We start from the raw sequence: 18,844 nt of genomic DNA on the forward strand, positions 1-18,844 counted from the left end.
AATGAAGTTGCTGTAGATTACACCAAAAAACAAAAAGGTCTAGTAACAGCAAACACGTCCAACAGATGGATGTCAAATGCGTCAGTAATAAAGCTATGCAATTACAACATGGTCAACACTGATAAAAACATCTCCCTCACGAGCTCATTGGACCTAATGTTATGATAACTATTTATATCTTATCTCAGTGATAAGCTTTGCCGATCACTTATATGAAACCATATGTGAAGATGGATATCACTCAAGAAGTGTCGTAGTTTGTGTGAACATCCCGCATAGAAACAGGTACGTTATCCGAGTTTTAGTATAATTAAAGGAATACTGTATGCGGTTTAGTTCACAGTTTATGATTATTTACCTCACTAGCGGTAACGGTACAATTGTACGCAAAACACGCAATGGTTTTGAGGAACTTCAACGATAACTGAATTTACTGTTGTGAGGATCCATGCTATACCCGTAATAATATTTAAAAGGAGGTACAGCAAGTCCATGAGATTTTTCAAAATTAATGGTTCAATATGCATTCGTAATTACTTGTAGGTCTATTGAGTCATCAGCACGGAGATTTTCTGGATCGGTGGTGCCTAAACGAGGCGTACTAGACATAAGGAGTTAGTTTACCATTGCTTTCCTCGCTGCGTCAAAAGTGCCATTCCAGCAAGCCTGGCTCAATGAGTAGCACCTTATATAACCTTAGAACACACTAATTAAGCTCCAAGTATCTTTATTCAGCACACACATATCTCAGCAGCTTCTGTACCCTCAGAGTGACAGATGGGACAGATACATCAATGGACCGGCGAGTTGGCCGGGCGGTTAGCGGTGCGCAGCTGTGAGCTTGCATCCAGGACATAGTGGGTTCAAATCACACTGTCGGCAGCCCTTAAGATGATTTTCCATGGTTTCCCATTCTCACACCAGGCAAATGCTGGGACTATGCCTTAATTAAGGCCAAGGCCGCTTCCTTCCAACTCCTAGCCCTTTCCTGTCCCATCGTCGCCATAAGACCTCTCTGTGTCGGTGCGACGTAAAGCCACTAACAAGAAAAAGAGACTTCAGTAGCAGCTGTTCTTCCTCTAATCCGTGCCATGAAGGAGATGCAGAAATACTGTATCCATTAAGAAATGGAACATATATATATAGGGTACATTATTGCTTATATATGGACTACCTGACCTGGTGGCCATGATCATTAAGGCGTAAAGTCTACGTGATGTTATTCCGCACTTATCCGGTAAGAGTCCCGTTGGTTGAAAAGGTTTTCACCATGATAATGTTGGCAGACAAGTCAAGAGAGGTGGCAGTGTACAATTTGTCATCTCTAGATTGCTGCCAAATGCCTGGATTTAATTCCATACCTCTCCGCAGTGCTCATATGGATTGAGTGATGGTGATTAGTCCGTCGTATGGTGACGTTAAGCCTTGAACAGCCCAGTTTGTGTCTTTTGACAGGAGTAGGCTACGTGCCGAAACCTGGCTTCGCCCTCTCCCTACCTAGTTATTGTTCTCATCAACTAGCCAGATGCTCAGGTGTCCCATGGGCGTCATGTCTTCGTGTACTCCCAGCACTAAAAGCCACACACGAAATGAAATAAAGCCTTAGCCATATTTAATATTTCCATTACTAAGTGTCACAGGGGACCAAGAATTTTTTTTTTTTTTTTTTTTACGAAATCTGAGGTTACAATCATTATAACTCATCAAATCCATATTTATTAATAACAATGCTGATGATAGCATTTATTATTATTATTAACCACAAACAGTCGTATCAGCACACTATTTTATCCTACAACCGGTTTTCGGACTCTAAGGTCCATCATCAGTGTTAAAACTATTTACAGCATTTAAGTCCTGGTGCTAAGGCTGTTGGTCGAAAAGTGGTTGTGGAATAAAATAGTGTGCTGATACGACTGTTTTTGATTAATAACAATAATAATAAATCTAGTGTCCACAGTGCACTATGTCTTCTGGTATTGGTTAGGATATTTTAATTTTACGTATTTTTTACTTTCACTGCCCTGTCTCAGTTTCGTTCTAGACCTTTTTCAAAAAGTTGCTTTATGTCGCACCGACACAGATAGGTCTTATGGCGACGATAGGGTAGGAAGGGGCTAGAAGTGGCCTTAATTAAGGTACAGCCTGGTGTGAAAATGGAAAACCACGAAAAACCATCTTTAGGGCTGCAGACAGTGGGATTCAAATCCACTATCTTGCGATTACTGGATACTGGCCGCACTTAAGCGACTGCAGCTATCGATACCGGTCGTTCTAGACTTTGACAATATGAAATACCCGAAGTACGTCCAATGGCGTTATATCCAATCCCTTTGCATTTAGTACCTGGTATAACTGCGGGGAAAATATCCCTAATAGGATCAGTGGGTGTGTGCATTTCGGTGGGTTTAACAGACTGATGTATAAGAGCACCTTCTGCCTCAGTGAGGATACTTCACTCCGTATTTGGCTTGCACGCCTAGGCAATCCGTAACAGACTATAGTGGAGATGACTGGGATTTAATCAGCACTTGCGCCGAGGATAGCGGATACATACCTTACTTGCAATGCATTTGCTTTACTATTTAGCAAATTGTTTTATTATATCTTACTATATACCATGTACGCGGATTATTGTAATAAAACCTATTATACTGGGTGTATCGGAACTATACCGACAAAAAGTCCGGCTCCATGGCTAAATGTTTAGGGTGCTGGTCTTTGGTCACAGAGTTTCCGGGTTCGATTCCCGATAGGGTCAGGAATTTTAATCATAATTGGTTAGTTTCGCTGGCATGGGGGCTGGGTGTATGTGTCGTCTTCATCATCATTTCATCGTCATCACGACGCGCAGGTCACCTACGGGAGTCAAATCAAAAAACCTGCATCTGAAGAGCCGAATTTATCCTCAGACACTCGGCACTAAAATCCATACGCCATATCATTTCATTTACCGTCAAAATATCGGGGATGCCCTTCGTGTTATGTTAAGAAAGATAGTGCAATAGGATTGGGAGAGAAAATTTTTATTTTCGATGAAATGATTTTAATTTGTCATTTCCGCGTAGGGGATTCAAGTTGACGAACTTGCCAAATCTGCTATGCCAGAACAAAATCCGCTACCGTGCTTCAGGGACGAGAACGAAAGGGAGGCAAGTGGGGTGTATGACGGAGACAGAGATAATGTTTCGCGCCAATTCACAAGTTTCCTCGTTCGAATCGCACAGGTTTGTCCTTTTCTCTTACAGGAAATATCCACAGTTCGTTTGTTAAACATCCATAAGTGCACACACAGTACCAAAACACAATTAAGACACACCTGTCAGTCAAGGTCTGCACCAGATAGTTTCCCCTCTCGTCTGTTGGTCGTAATAAATAACGTTATTTATTATTTAACATGCTCGAATGTGCAATGCTGACGCCTCACGTTTCTGTATTCCTTTACCCACAACATTGTAAATGAAATGAAATACTGAACGAAGGAAACACTACTCTCAATGCTTTGATTCCTCCTACTTCAGGACGCAGTTCACAAAGGTATAGTAGTAATATTTTTACTCTGTTAAGGACGTTTGGCATGCCGCGAACGTCCTGAAAAGCTGCTTGTATTTATTTATTTATTTATTTATTTATTTATTTATTTATTTATTTATTTATTTATTTATTTATTTATTAATGTCTTTCTGTACATGGCGGGGCGCAAGCTATGAAGCCTGCTATTATGCCAAACCGTATTATTGTACACCTGTGCAAACATAACATTATAACTACTTAAAATTAAAATAAGTTTAATATAATTTAAAATTAACGTGAAATGTAATTTAACTGAAATGTAAAGTATCATAATTTGTTTTTAACACTTTAAAATGAATTTATAGTATTTACTATTATTAAAACTATACCTCGAAAGTTGTCAATGTTACTAATCTTACATTTACATTTTATTCATTTGACTTAATCTAACATTTGAGGGTACTTCTTGGTGTAAATTATTCTGAATGTAGATAAAAGTTTCATCACATTCTTTTGAATACCTTTAGGTTGCTTATGTCTCTAATTTCAGCCGGGAGGAAATTCCAGGAACGCATGGTCTCCGGTACAAATGAGTTGTTATACATCCTACTGTGGTGAATGGGGATGGACAACAGGGATCGTGTTGATGACCTTGCGGGTGTTCTATCTGAGGGAGAGAGGTAGCTTAAATCTATTCTCAGGTAGTCTGGTTTACCTGTTCGCATTATTTTGTGCAGAAGAGAAACAGCATGGTGCCTACGTCTATCGCATAATCTTAACCAGGACAGCTGATGGAGGAATGGGCTGATGTGGGAATGGAGCCGAACATTTAGAATGAATCGAATGCAGTCATTATGCACCCGTTGAAGTTTATAACCAAGTGAATAACTTATGTTATTATAGACTACGTCACCATAATCAAATATTGGTAGTATTAGTCCTTGAACGAACATTTTCCTGGTTTTGACAGGAAGAAAGTCCCTCAGTTTGTGCAGTGAGTGTAATGAGTGTAATTCTTGGTAACAATTTATGTTCTCTTTTCACGGGGTTCGAATAGTAGTCAATTTGAGCGGAACAAACTGCACACTGCCTACTGGGGCTGGGAAACGGCTATGCGAAACGAACGAGGAACTTGCGCAATAACACCGAGCATTACCTCTGTCTGCCACCCCCCACTTTTCCTCTCTTCTCTTCCCTCCTCGGACGTTCAGCAACACACAGCGCCTGGCTCTCTGGCATGGCAAATACGGCAAGTTCGTCAATTTGAATCACACGTCCGGATGTAACAAAGTAACCCAATATGGCACTAGAGCCCTTGAAGGGCCTTGGCCTACCAAGCGACCGCTCCTCAGCCCGAAGACCTGCAGATTACGAGGCGTCTTCTCAAAAGTAACCTAATTTTATCGGAAGTAATAATTTTCTCCGCCAATCCAATTGCACCATCTTTTTTATGATAACAACAAGAGCATCCCTGATATTTTTGTCGATATAGTTCTGATATATCCTATATATTCATCGGGAGAGCTGCAGCTGAGTACACTACTTCAGTCACTGTGTGAATTCAAAATAAAAGTTCCTCGTTTGATGAAATAGGAGTATCTTACGTTAGACAGTTGATAATAGCCCCACCCTATCCTCAAAAAAAAAAAAAAATTCTTTGTCCAAGAGTGCCAATCTCTGAACCGATGACGTGTGTTTTCTAATCAAGTTGGAGGTCAACAGTTGGAAACCTTTTTTAGTGTAATGCACGACGTATTGCTCTCGTTGGATTGGTGGAGGCTCCTGCGCAAAATATGGAACGCTAGCCGAGCACAACCTTGTCAAATTTTGATTCCCTACAGCACACAAGCCATGCATTTCAAAAGATTGGTCCCCGCTTCAAATACCAGTAGCTTTCCGTCCACATTATATCTTAAAATTGTTTGCTACCATCCTGTATTTTTCTGGTGCGTAGCTTTCAGTTTGTAGAATGCCTCTAAGAGACTCATTAGTATCCGTTTACTTTCGTTTATTGTCATCCAACATCTCTCCTTACGTCCATCATATCTTGAAAAAATATCCTGCAATATTTTATCGGGATTTAATGTTAAAATTAATTTGCACTTTCAGAAAACTTTTAAGTTTACAAGACAAATAGGCCACGGATCAAGAAAAACTCCCATTGAGCTTAATTTTAATTTCGTGTGGCTATTTCTAGCCGAGTGCAGCCCTTGTAAGGCAGACCCTCCGTTGAGGGTGGGCGGCATCTGCCATGTGTAGTAACTGCGTGTTATTGTGGTGGATGATAGTGTTATGTGTAGTGTGTGAGTTGCAGGGATGTTGGGAGAGCACAAACACCCAGCCCCCGAGCCATTGAATTAACCAATGAAGGTTAAAATCCCCGATCCGGCCGGGAATCGAACCCGGGAACGCTGACCATTCAGCCAACGAGTCGGACCCCCTTGAGCTGAAATAATGCACACGCTTGCATTCTTTTTCGGAATAGAATACTCCCTTCCCCTTGTTCGGGATCACTGAAACTTGTGAGAGAGTAATCATTGATTGTAATCGAAACTGATTTCTTAAGACACACATGATTTTCCTTATTACAGTTACCTTAATCTTACCACATTGAACAATATCATCAAGACTAATAAATGTCTAAATCTATTCTCCAAATTGTGGTGTTTTTCTATTTTCTTTTCTTGGGTTCGAAATAACTACCCAGTTATTTGCCCTTAAGTGGATCTGTCCCCATATTACCCCCCGCCCAGATGTGCTTTGTCCATTATTCATCCACATAACAAACATCACTTCTCTTTATGTTTATCACTTTGATCCTTATTTTCATAGATACCCATTAGCCACCACACCATATCTCTTACTTTTCTATTCGTAAGAGTTTCTTTCCTTATTGACAACTTATCACTGACTCTTGCTTAAGGACGAAACTTCCAAGCAGGTGAATAAATCTTTACAATGACGTCATTTCTTCAACAAATAGCCCCTAAATCATCTCCTCTCCCATTAAATGTCATCAATTTTCAGGGAATTTCAGCACTGAAATAATTACCTAGTATCGACAGTTTTGCCTGTGTAATTGAACACTGAGGCGAGTAAATCCGAAAGGAATAAGTTTGAAATTATATTTAAAATGCACTTCAAATACATCAAATTTAGGCATCGAGAAAATTTGGATATGGCGGTGCCTCTGTCAATTAATGTGAAAGGTATTAGGTTTCCTCTTACCTTAATGGGAATCTCTAATTTTTGAAGCCTTGCTTCTCATTTTATACAAAGCAGAACATCTTATAGGTTTCGTAATTTCAATATTTTGAAACATCTTCAATTCTTCGAAATAATTATACTTATACCTGAAAACCACGTAATTTATTTTTGCTCTGCTCTAGCACTTTCAAGATGTTGAAACTGGGTACGCTGCCTACAAGGCGTCTCGCCCATTTCGCCCGTCCAGCAACTGCCGCTCTCTTCGTCAGCAGAGCAGAGATGTCAATGGCTGCCACACAACAAGAGGTATCTAAGGTCAAATCGTATGAGGAGATTCCCGGACCAAAACCTTTGCCACTCATTGGAAATACCTGGAGGTTTCTACCCTTCATAGGTAACTGAGTTTAAATTTTAGAACATTAAGTACTAGCTGTAGTACCCGACGTTGCCCGGATAGTTTCTAAATATTTCCCTTTAAAATTTACATTACCAGTTAGTTATGTGTGAAGTGAATTTTTATAGAATTCCTTTTTGACTTGCAGATTGATATGTTACGATCTATAATGTAGTTTTAGAATTATTTAGATGTGCTTGATTTCAAGTTTTAGATTATTTAATTTTCGAGTAAAACTTCGTCTTTATGGAAGCTCAAATCGGCTGGGAAATATTTGTCCCCTTCAAAAATTTATAAGTGATAACTATATGTATTTAGCCGCCGCACTATAGATACGATGTACATGATTTCAACTGTCAATGAGACTGTCCCGCACTCTCGCCCCCCACCCCTAAGGGATAAAAAATATGGATTGTCACCATTCATCTCTAGAAACTACATAATATGATAGTACTGAAGCGAAAATTATCTAATATTTATATCAGCTCGAAAATATGTTAACTCACTCTCTCTGCAGAGGGTGAGTCAGCTAAGACGATCACCCTCCTTAACATGTGAACTATGAAATATACCGAAAATCTGTTTCACATTTAGTAATATTAGTAACTCTTAGTATTACCGTGATCGAACTTTATGACAATATCTGCCGAGATAACGATACGAACTTTTTAACTAAATATATCTACACCTGTTTCTACACAAATCATTAGAGTGATGGTCATTATAAATAACAGGGTGTATTTATTTTCAAACTCCGACGAGCATTTATAAAGGATATGGAATGCCTTCCAATAAATACACTATAAAACACGCTAATTTGAAACATTTCATATTGTCGTAGGTATCAGGTAAAGAAAAACAAGAAAACGCAAAAACGAAACGAATCGAGTCACCTCCGTTCGTACATCTGCTGTGATCGCGGATATTCGAGCAGGAATGATCCAAAATTATAAGAAGTCAACGCGCAAATTGTCGCAGTATGTGAAAGTTTCACTTGCTTTACACGACGTAGGGTTGAAGCTATACAAAACAACAAGCCTCCAGCAACTGATAGGCGGGTGAGAAGGCAAAGCAAAACGTGCGAATTACTGCACTTGGCTACTTCCAGCAATTGTGAGTAGATTGTTTCATATGCTGCTTTCTTCATGGGTGATGAAGCCTGGTTCCATCTGACAGGACATGTAAACTCCCTGAAGCCAGATACTGACGGCAAATTAACTACCACGCTTACAAAGCCGCAAGCAAAAGCTAGTAGTGAATAAATTTACGATTCTTAGGTTGATGCTATCACAAGACTAGCCAAACCAAGCTATCTTCATGAAGTAGTGAGTGATAACGGCTTCCACAATCCGTTACCAAAGTACCAGGAGGGATGGTGTGGTTAGCCATATGCCCGACCGTCTGTGTCCCAGGAACTATGGCAATGTACCGTTCCAGAAGTGGAGAATTCATTCATAAAATTTCCGATTTTCTGACAGGGAACCAAACCGTTCACGCATTGTAGCCAAGAGTAATTAATTGTAATGATATAATTTACTTATTCCCGTACGATGAGTTCGCCTCTTTTACTGGGTAAAAGCCGCAAAATATTATGACAATATTATGATCACTCTCAAGATTAGAATTTAATTGTATGCGTTTCGAAACTAAACATTAATTTTCATGTTTCTTGTTTCAGGTACTTATGGTGGACTTGATTTTGTGGAGCTGGCCGAAAAACTTCATGCCGAATACGGGAACATCTTCAAGATCCCAAAGCTCATGGGAAGGAACGATATGGTGTACATTTTCGATCCTCAAGATTTCGAGACGGTAACGTGTTTTATTCAATATCCTCGTACTGCGTTTGGTGACGGGAATCAAATTAAGTGGGAGTTGTAGTCTCAGTTACCTCAATACAGAATAATTAGAGTGCAGCGTCATTCGGAGGGCTAACTACATGACAGTCTCTGTCGCCTTTCACTCTTGCATCCGATGAGACCTACCCACCGCAACACTAATATGGTACTAGAGCCTTAATGGGTCTTGGCCTTCCCGAGTGGCCACTTTTCAACCTAGTGACCTGCAGATTATCAGGGGAGGTGTGGTCAGCGAAACGAAGCCTTTCGGCTGTTATTCTTGGTTACCCTGTCCGAAATCGCTATCTCACCATCAGATGGCTCTTTTAGAGCAAAGAAATTTCCACAAGGATTTTTTTTCTATGGGCTTTACGTCGCACCGACACAGACAGGTCTTATGGCGACGATGGGATAGGAAAGGCCTAGGAGTTGGAAGGAAGCGGCCGTGGCTTTAATTAAGGTACAGCCCCAGCATTTGCCTGGTGTGAAAATGGGGAAACCACGGAAAACCATCTTCAGGGCTGCCGATAGTGGGATTCGAACCTACTATCTCCCGGATGCAAGCTCACAACCGCGCGCCTCTACGCGCACGGCCAACTCGCCCGGTCACAAGGATTTTTGAAGTGAACATGCAACAGCCAAAAGTAAAATATTAAAAAAAAAAACTTGACTGGATAATATCCGTTCTGTAACAGTGAGGAATTACTACCCGACATTGTCTGTCTGCACTAAGCAAGATCACTTTTCCAGCGAAAGGTGATTTGCTGTTCATTATCCGTAACTGACCTACTGCTGAAAGGGAGTAAAGAGAAGATATGTTTGCCTCGTCCCATATCAGTAACTTAACCTGTTTCATTTACTTCGCTACTTCTAACATATTTATGTTAGATGTAGACGTCTGGGAGTTACTTTCTCTTACCTGTAACTTAACATTTCTCAATTCATCGTTTTCGAAAGGTATCGTTTTAGCTTCTGTAGTTTATCTTTGTAAACTGCGTATTTTACCTTTGTCAATTCTGCTTTTCTTTACTCTTTTCGTCTTCCCTGTGGCGTTATTTTACGTTGGGTGGTCGGCTCTTTTAAACACTTGTTGATTTAAACCACGAAATTCATACTGCCTTTGACGTCATGTTCTTCCAAAGGATTTCTGATGAAATGGCGGATGCAGCAAAATCGATGGCGTGAACTCCGCAATCGATTGTGTTTGGCAAAGTAATCTACTAGGGTCAGGAGTCAGGAACAGTCTAAATATAAAAGTATTAATGTCTGAATTATACAATGCGTGACATAATCAATGTTTTGACATTTCCTCCAATTATTATCGGTATGTGTGTACTTATAGCCGGTTAAAATAAATCCGAAGCTCCAAGTTCCAATGAAAAATATAATATTTTGTGTCCTAAAATATGTTTCTCGGGTGACAATATCAGGAAAAGTTAACATAATCTCAATCCTCCAGATTGTAATTCACTCATTAAATCTGCCAGTATAATGCGAGCAATTGAAGACAATGTTTACTACCCAAACACTTAAATGTGAAGAATCCAAATATATTGAATGATTATTATCTGCTTATGTTTATCCGTAATGCGAAGATATTAAAGCGGGCAGTAGGACTTCGTTCAGTCTAATGCCATTAGATTGCCTTAAAAGGACTACACTGCACTGAATGAGAAACATCAACCATTGTTGTCTGTTGCTAGATTCAATACGGGAAAGCTTCAAAATAAAGAGTAGAACTTGATTCAGTCTTATGACAGTAAATTACGTTAACGTTAGTATGTCCAACAAAATTACAATCTCGCCTCGTTCAATGAGAGGCATTTTGTCGAGAAAGAACCAGTCATACGAAATTCCATCTCAACGGAATAATATCTCTACCATAGAAACATCTACAACGAAGTATCCAACATCACCGTTTGTTAAGGTGCCATTCCTCAAACTCAGGGGAAGGCTTTCTATCTCATGTTTGTACACCCAACACTTGTCCCGTTTCTCTACAGGCTCGTGTATGAAGTGAGCTGAATTTTCGTACAATTTTCGTAGCGAGGTTTTACAACAGGATGCTCTTTCTGACGTCAACCTCATCCCAGGAGTTTATGAGATGAAATGAATACGCGATGTAAGATTGCAGGAAGGGATAGGGTGAAGCGCGGTGCCGGAAACATAGCATACACTTGTCGAATAGCGTTAAGGGGTCTATTGAAGGCTTTACGTCTCTACCTGACGGACGAATCATCATCAACAGCGTCATAGGCGTTCACTCCGTATGAGTACTGCGGAGAGGTTTTGGAAGTTAAACCAGGCTTTTGGTACGCATTGTGGTGTTTAAGAATTGTACAACACCACCTCCCATACCCTGCCTAAATATATTCTGATGGTGAAAGTACTTTCAAGGAATAGTAACGGATTCTCATCGTACATATTTGACACTTTGAGGACAAAGAGCACCAGACGGACTGCTGAACAGCGTGTTTATTGGTAGAGATAAGCATCAGAATGGAAAAAAGGATTAATTTCGCTGAAACGTAGTATTTTTCACTCTGAACTATTAACCCACATTGGGTACCATTGAATATATCTGTCGAAGGTAACAGAAGCCAAGATTTTCGCAGTTGGACATCATGCCGATGGACATAGCTGTGTGTACCTACGCCATTATGCGACAACGACTTCGCTGATAGAAACGTTTTTATTTTTTAAGTATAAAAATTCGTGGTCGAGAAAGGTTCATTTTATTTTCCTCGTAAAGAAGACACAGAAATCTATAACTGATACCAATTTTCTCAACACCGCTGTGAATGTGAGACAGAATTAAGGATTTTATATATTACTCTTTCCACGATTTTTTTGGTGGAATGATAATCAATGAAATTTTGAATGCAACTTGTGTGGCATGCACATTTTTTGCCTATATAATTTTGACACAGGGACAATGCCTCGTACTTAATTCTTTCCACTCTTGCGAAAAATAAAGCGGTCTACTTTACATACAAGTTGCAATAGTAAATGTTACTGCGACATTACCGGCGTGTTTGTGTTGTCACATCATAAATGATGTGTCCTATATATTGTAAATTTATACGTTTTATAATATTTTCAGGTGTTCAGGAATGAAGGACCTTGGCCTGCCAGGCAATCATTGTCATCAATCAAAGAGTACCGAGGAGTATTAAGGAAGGACTTCTACAAGGGAATCGGTGGACTAGCAACATCGTAAGTATTGTAACGTGCTGGCTCGGTAAATAAATGAAGACAGGACCTGGTAAAGTCCTATTTCTATACTTTGTTATCTTATAAGACTACACGTTAACATACAGGGGACACAATTATACAGTTTGCGCACTTCGTCTCTCACGGCTTATTTTCACTGATACACACATATCCTCAGTCGCTGTTGTCACAGCCCGCACACGACAGGATGATGTTCGCTGTTCACCTCCGATAGAACTCGGTTCACAGACGCATGCCGTCATTCCAGTGTTCTCTTCTGAAGCTGCACCAGAACACTCGCGATGTTCTCGTCCAGCAGTAGAAAGAGAATACACACAATTCACGGCAACAGGCGTCAGAAGAACAATTCTCACACTGCCCCACCCAACTCCAGTCTGTCACTCACCCTCGGCTACTCGCTGTCAACTCCACCAGCTGACGGAGCTCACACTGAGCTCATCCGTGAATGTAGCACCTTTCGTTCTCCTTCGCTCACAATGAGTCCACATTTTGACTGACCTGACTCTGTATTTATCCGTTGCCTTATATACACGTGACTGGACCTTCAAAATACGTCAGCGACTTGAAACTCGCAAAAACCTCCAGATACAAAAATCTGCCGTCCCATAAGCTACTCGTTTCCGCGTTCTTCGAGATCACAGCGACGAAGTGGCCTATGACGGCACTCGAAGGAGTATCTGTCCAATGGGTGCCGGCCTTCCCTCACGAGGCTCCGGCCCGGTCACGTCACACAGCTTACGTACGCTGGCGATATTTAACGTCGGAGATTGAGAATGGCGGACGGAGCGGCCACGCCCGTAGCAGTATTATAGGCAAGGCAACCTTGAAATACGTGAGCTCACAACCTATGAGTTACGGAGAGTGACGAATGATTACCTTAACCCATAGAGATGCGGTTTCCAATTCTAAAATTAAAACATTACAGAGATTTGAATTTCGTTTGTTTTGTTGGTATGAAGATAGAAGGGAATGCACATCCTGACCCTGTCCCCCTGATATTAATTTATAATACTTTATTCAAATTAAACATGAATACAGAATATTAAAAACACGCTTAACTTACAGTGTTGCAAAATTTAGCTACATCTAGAAATTATACTTTGAAGAACCATGTGTTCCCCTCAGAATTTTTGGGTAGTTTCTATCGAATTTGACTAAATTACTTAATAATATTTCGACATTAAAGCTGAGTTCTGACGAACTCATTTTGCGTTCTGTTGGAAATCACTGCTGCGCATCGCATCATGATATTTTCCTAAAATAATTTTCCAACCAAGGATTGAAACTTTTCTTTTCCAAATAGTCTTGAAGTTGCTCTGTTTAGGAATCAGCCAGAGGAGAACTTGAGCATGAGAGCAATCATTTTTGACGTCTCGAACCATTTTTGATGGACCCAGTAAACTTCACCACGTCATAAATGGATTTTGGACAACCCATTTTAAACTTGTGACGGGAGTCCGGCTAATCGCACCAAAACCCAAAAATCCGTTGTTCATAACCGGAAAGTTAGCAATCCTACCTTCAGACCTGAATTATTTTGTCATAGATAAAATACTAAACTTCTTTTCTGTGACATTAGGCTACCTGAAAAAAGCACAAATTAAAGGACTTCTATATAAATTAAGTTAAGGACGTGTTTGCACACTTAAATTACTGCCCAATATATTTTTTTGCTATTGGCTTTACGTCGCACCTACACATATATGTCTTACGGCGACGATGGCACAGGAAAGGGATAGGAGTGGTAAGGGAGTGACCGTGGCCTTAATTAAGGTACAGTCCCAGCATTTTCCTGGTGTGAAAATGGGAAACAACGGAAAAGCATCTTCAGGGCTGCCAACAGTTGGGTTCGAATCCCCTGTCTCCCGAATACTGGATACTGGCCGCACTTAAGCGACTGCAGCTATCGAGCTCGGTGCCCCGTATATTTATACATCTCACATTAAGTATACGAAAGTTGAAACTGGGTAGTGTTCAATTATTGTCTGCCTGTTTGTTTGTTTGTTTGTTTGTTTGTTTGTTTGTTTGTTTGTTTGTTTGTTTGTTTGTCTGTTTGTTCTTGTCTAACTATATTAAAAGGAAATGGATCAACCTAACCTCAGTATTCAAATTTAGGAACATCTCTGTTTTGCACTACTATATACGGTGTTGGTGTACAGTGTCCTAACAATATAAAGGTGGCAAAATCAGGAAATGTCAAGTTTCTTCATTAATTCATGCTGTGTGGAAAAACAGTAACAGCTAACATGGTAGGGAATTTAATTTCCGTTCTTTTATGATTCATGTTGAAAGTTGTATGATGTAAGGAAAGGTAGATGCTGCTTAAAATAAATTCAAGGATACTTTTGGAGAAAGGAAAACTAGGTATATGAATAATCAGAGCTCAGATGGGAAAACTACTTCTAGGGAAAGAAGACAAGGCAGAAAGATGGCAGGAACATTATCCAACAATTGTAACAGGTTCAATACGTAGATGATATGGTTCTGGAACATGAAGAGGCTGCTGATGTTGATGAAATGGCTGACCCAATTTGGAGGTCAGAATTTGAGAGAGCTTTGAGAGAACTAAATAGGAGCAAAGCACCTGGAATTGATGGCAATACCTTTTAATTACTGACTGCTTTAGGAAAAGCCAGCATGGCTTGTTTATTCTATTTAGTGTCCAAAATGCATGAGACAGGAGAAGAGCCATCTGACTTTCGGCAGAATATTGTTATACCTATTCCCAGGAAAGCCAGTGTTGACAAGTGTGAAAACTACCGCACCATTAGTTTAGTATCTCACGCCTGCAAAATTCTAACACGTATTATCTATATGTATATAAAATAACTTGTCCTGACTGACTGACTGATTCATCATCGCAGAGCCAAAACTACTGGACGTAACGAAATGAAAATTTGGGGATATATTCATATTAAGATGTAGGTGCTCGTTAAGAGAGGATTTTTGGATATTCCTTCGCTAAGGGGGTGAAAAGGGGGGTGAAATTTTAAAATGAGTGTGTCTATATCTCGAAAGTTTAAAAGTTTACAGATGTAAAAATTGGTATTTAGAATCTTCTTTAAAAATAAGGAAACACATATTTTATTGTTTTCAGAAAATCCCAATGGGAGGGGTGAAAAGGGGTGAAAATGGGGAAAATGGGTTGAATGCCCTTGATCAGTATACCAGTACTTATATCTCAGAAACTGAAGATATTACAGACCTGAAAATTGGTACTTTTGATCTCTTTTAAAAATAAAGAAACACGTATTTTTTTTGTTTTTGGAAAATCCAATTAATGGGGGGGGGTGAAAAGGGGGTGATTTTTTAAAATGAGTGTATCTATATCTCAAAACTGTTACAGTTTATAGATGTAAAAATTGGTATTTAGAATCTCCTTTAAAAATAAAGAAACACGTATTTTTTTGTTTCGGAAAATCGCAATAGGAGGGGTGAAAAGGGGTGAAAAAGGGGTTGAATGCCTTTGATGAGGCTACATATATTTCAGAAACTGAAGATATTACAGACCTGAAAATTGGTGTTTGGGATCTCCTTTAAAAATAAAGAAACACGGATTTTTTTGTTTTTGGAAAATCTAATAAATGGGGGGGGGGGTGAAAAGGGGGTGATTTTTAAAATGAGTGTATCTATATCTCAAAACTGTTACAGTTTATAGATGTAACAATTGGTATTTAGAATGTCCTTTAAAAATAAAGAAACACGTATTCTTTTGTTTTCGGAAAATCCCAATAGGAAGGGTGTAAAAGGCTGAATAATGGGTTGAATGCCTTTAATGAGGCTACTTATATTTCAGAATCTGAAGATATTACAGACCTGAAAATTGGTATTTGGGATCTACTTTAAATGTAAAGAAACACGTATTTTTTCGTTTTTGGAAAATCCAAATATTGAGGGGTGAAAAGGGGGGTGAATTTTTAAAAATGAATGTGTCTGCATCTTAAAACTTTAAAATTTACAGATGTTAAAATTGGTAGTTAGAATCTCCTCTAAAAATAAAGGAACAGAACTGAAAATTTGTATATGGGATCTCCTTTAAAAATAAAGAAACACGTATTTTTTTAGTTTTTGGAAAATCCTATTAATGGCGGTTAAACAGAAGTGACAAATTGGGGTGAATTTTTTGAAAGATTATCTTGGAAACGTAAAATGTTACAGACGTAAAACGTGGGTGTTTGGAATCTCCTGTAAATGTAAAGAAACATAGGTGATTTGTTTTTGGAAACTCCACTTAAGGGGAACCCAAAAGGGGTGAAATTTTAAAATGAGAATTTTTACAGTATATCTAAAAAAACTTAACATGTTACAGAAGTGAAAAATTGTATTTTTATCTCTATTAAACATAAAGAAACGTGTATTTTTAATTTTCGGAAATACCACTTGGGTGGAGGGGGGGGGGTGAAAGTGACTGAAAATGGTGTTGAATTCTTTTAATTAGGCTACAGATATCTTAAAAATGAAGATGTTACAGACGTGAAATTTGATATTTGCAATCTGCTTTAAAAGTAAAGAAACACGTATTCTCGGAAAATCCAATGAAGCGGTGGGGGGGAGGGGGTGAAAGAATTGAAAAATTAATTGACTTTAATTGTATGAGAATATATACATCTAATAAAAATTAAAGTTGTAACAGACGTGAAAATTCGAATTTGGATCTCCTTTAAAAACAAAGAAAAACGCGTTTTGGGGGGGAAACCATCTTGGGGGGCGGGAGTGTAAAGGAGTTGAATTCCTTTCATGAGGACACATAAATCTAAAAGTGAAGAAGTTAGAGTCGTGATAATTGGTATTTAGAAGATCCTTCACTATTAAAGAAACAAGTATTTTTTGCGGGAAAATTCACTTGGGGGGGGGGGGTGGGAGTAGTTTGAAATGAAGTGACAAAAGTAAATTATATTTATGGGGATACTTATATCTCAAAACTGAAGGTAATAGACGTGAACATTGGTGTTTGGAATCTCCCTTAAACATAAAGAAACACGCCTTCCTTTAATTTTTTTTGGGGGGGGGGGGGGCGGTTGGCAGTAAAAACTAACGGCGATGGGGTGTAAAAGGAGGTGAGGCCAATTGATTTTACTGTTCTTAATGTACTTATAAGGATCCTCCGTTGCTCAGGCGGCAGCGCGCCGGCTTCTCACAGCTGGGTTCCGTGGTTCAAATCCCGGTCACTCCATGTGACATTCGTGCTGGACAAAACGGAGGCGGGACAGGTTTTTCTCCGGATACTCCGGTTTTCCCTGTCATCATTCATCCCAGCAACACATAATAGAAAGAATAAGAAGAAGAATAACATTAATAATAATAATAATAATAATAATAATAATAATAATAATAATAATGTTCCGGACCGTCGTCAAATATGCGGACCGTGCTGGAAACGGCTCCTGGACGGGTAATGACTAAGAATGCAGTCCGGCCGCGGGTTCATTGCCGCCAAGGCGCCCAATATGACACTACGCCGGATCTCCTGAAGGATTTTATCCAGATTAAAAATGATTATAGGAAAATACGGTATGGCAAAGATTTACGGACCCAACTGACCGGGAAGAATGCCTGAGCCTAGCCCGGGAAGTACGAAATCGATTGCTGGAAAGGAAGATTGAAAAATGGGAGGAAACCAGCCGTAATCTAATAGAAAACGAGTCAGATCGGGAATTTTGGTGGATTCTCGCTGAAAACGTGTCAAATCGCGAATTTCGGCGGATTATATATCTAAAACAATAAGCATTCAATTATAAATTTCAGTATAATACCGTAGCGAAGCACGGGTACCTTGCTAGTTTAGAAATATATTTATTTAAAGTTAATTACAAGTAGGACCAGAGGTCCCTTTGGCTGTAACTAACTGCCACTTTAACTTAAATGTATCACCTAACATACAAAATCTAATGAAAGAATACATAAAAAGCGTAAGATACATTTTCCTACTGAGGATATAAGAATAAGATTAAAAACTAAACATCTAGGAGGTTACAATAATACTTTTAACATTTCATAAACATACACTATACTAACAAGGAACAGAAGACGAAACAGAAACCTACGAATTTTAAAGCCGAGGATGAATTAAGAGTAAAACTGAGCATCTAAAGTGTATCTAGGGGATTATGATATTTCGTACTATTTAATTAATTTGGTGAAAATTCATTTACGTGGCTTAATAAGTGGAAAGGTAGCGGTATTTAAGAGATTTTTTTCTGAGTTCCAACACTACTTTGCTGAATTTCATATAGTTTAAGATCGTTGTATAATTGAGAGGCAGTGACAATGAACGACTTACTGCACTTTACCGTACGATGCTGTGGAACCAGAAGGGTGTTCGCTGTAAACTTATTGTCCCGGTCGTGCACTTGACTCATCTGGACAAAGGACTTGGTCAAATATGAGGGAACATTAGATTTAAAAATTCTCAGAAGTAAACAAGCAGCTGAGTATGATCGTCTATCCCTGAGTTTCAACCACTCTGCGGCTTTGTAGTAAGATGTTACGTGACAGTCTTTACGAATTTTGAAGACGAATCGAACACAGGCATTCTGAATACGTTGGAGTTTGCTATTATATTTCTCAGAGATATCGCTGTAAATTACAGCGCCGTAATATAAAATAGGAAATACCATAGTTTGGATCAACATCTTTCTCACCGAGAACGGAAGATACG

General features: G+C 39.2%; 1 protein-coding gene across 1 annotated transcript in view; it reads left to right on the forward strand.

Annotated features, from left to right (window-relative positions):
* The first annotated feature begins 231 nt into the window (after window positions 1–231).
* Window positions 232–18,844, forward strand: part of LOC137500423 (probable cytochrome P450 49a1) — an 89,482-nt gene continuing 70,869 nt past the window's right edge. The window contains exons 1-4 of the mRNA XM_068227308.1: window positions 232–285; window positions 6,903–7,114; window positions 8,793–8,926; window positions 12,056–12,168. Of these exons, the coding sequence (XP_068083409.1) occupies window positions 6,913–7,114; window positions 8,793–8,926; window positions 12,056–12,168 (449 nt within the window). The 5' untranslated portion in view covers window positions 232–285; window positions 6,903–6,912. The remainder of the gene's footprint in view (window positions 286–6,902; window positions 7,115–8,792; window positions 8,927–12,055; window positions 12,169–18,844) is intronic.

This window comes from Anabrus simplex, chromosome 4 (genome assembly GCF_040414725.1).
Source record: "Anabrus simplex isolate iqAnaSimp1 chromosome 4, ASM4041472v1, whole genome shotgun sequence".
In the NCBI taxonomy this organism is placed as follows: Eukaryota; Metazoa; Arthropoda; class Insecta; order Orthoptera; family Tettigoniidae; genus Anabrus; species Anabrus simplex.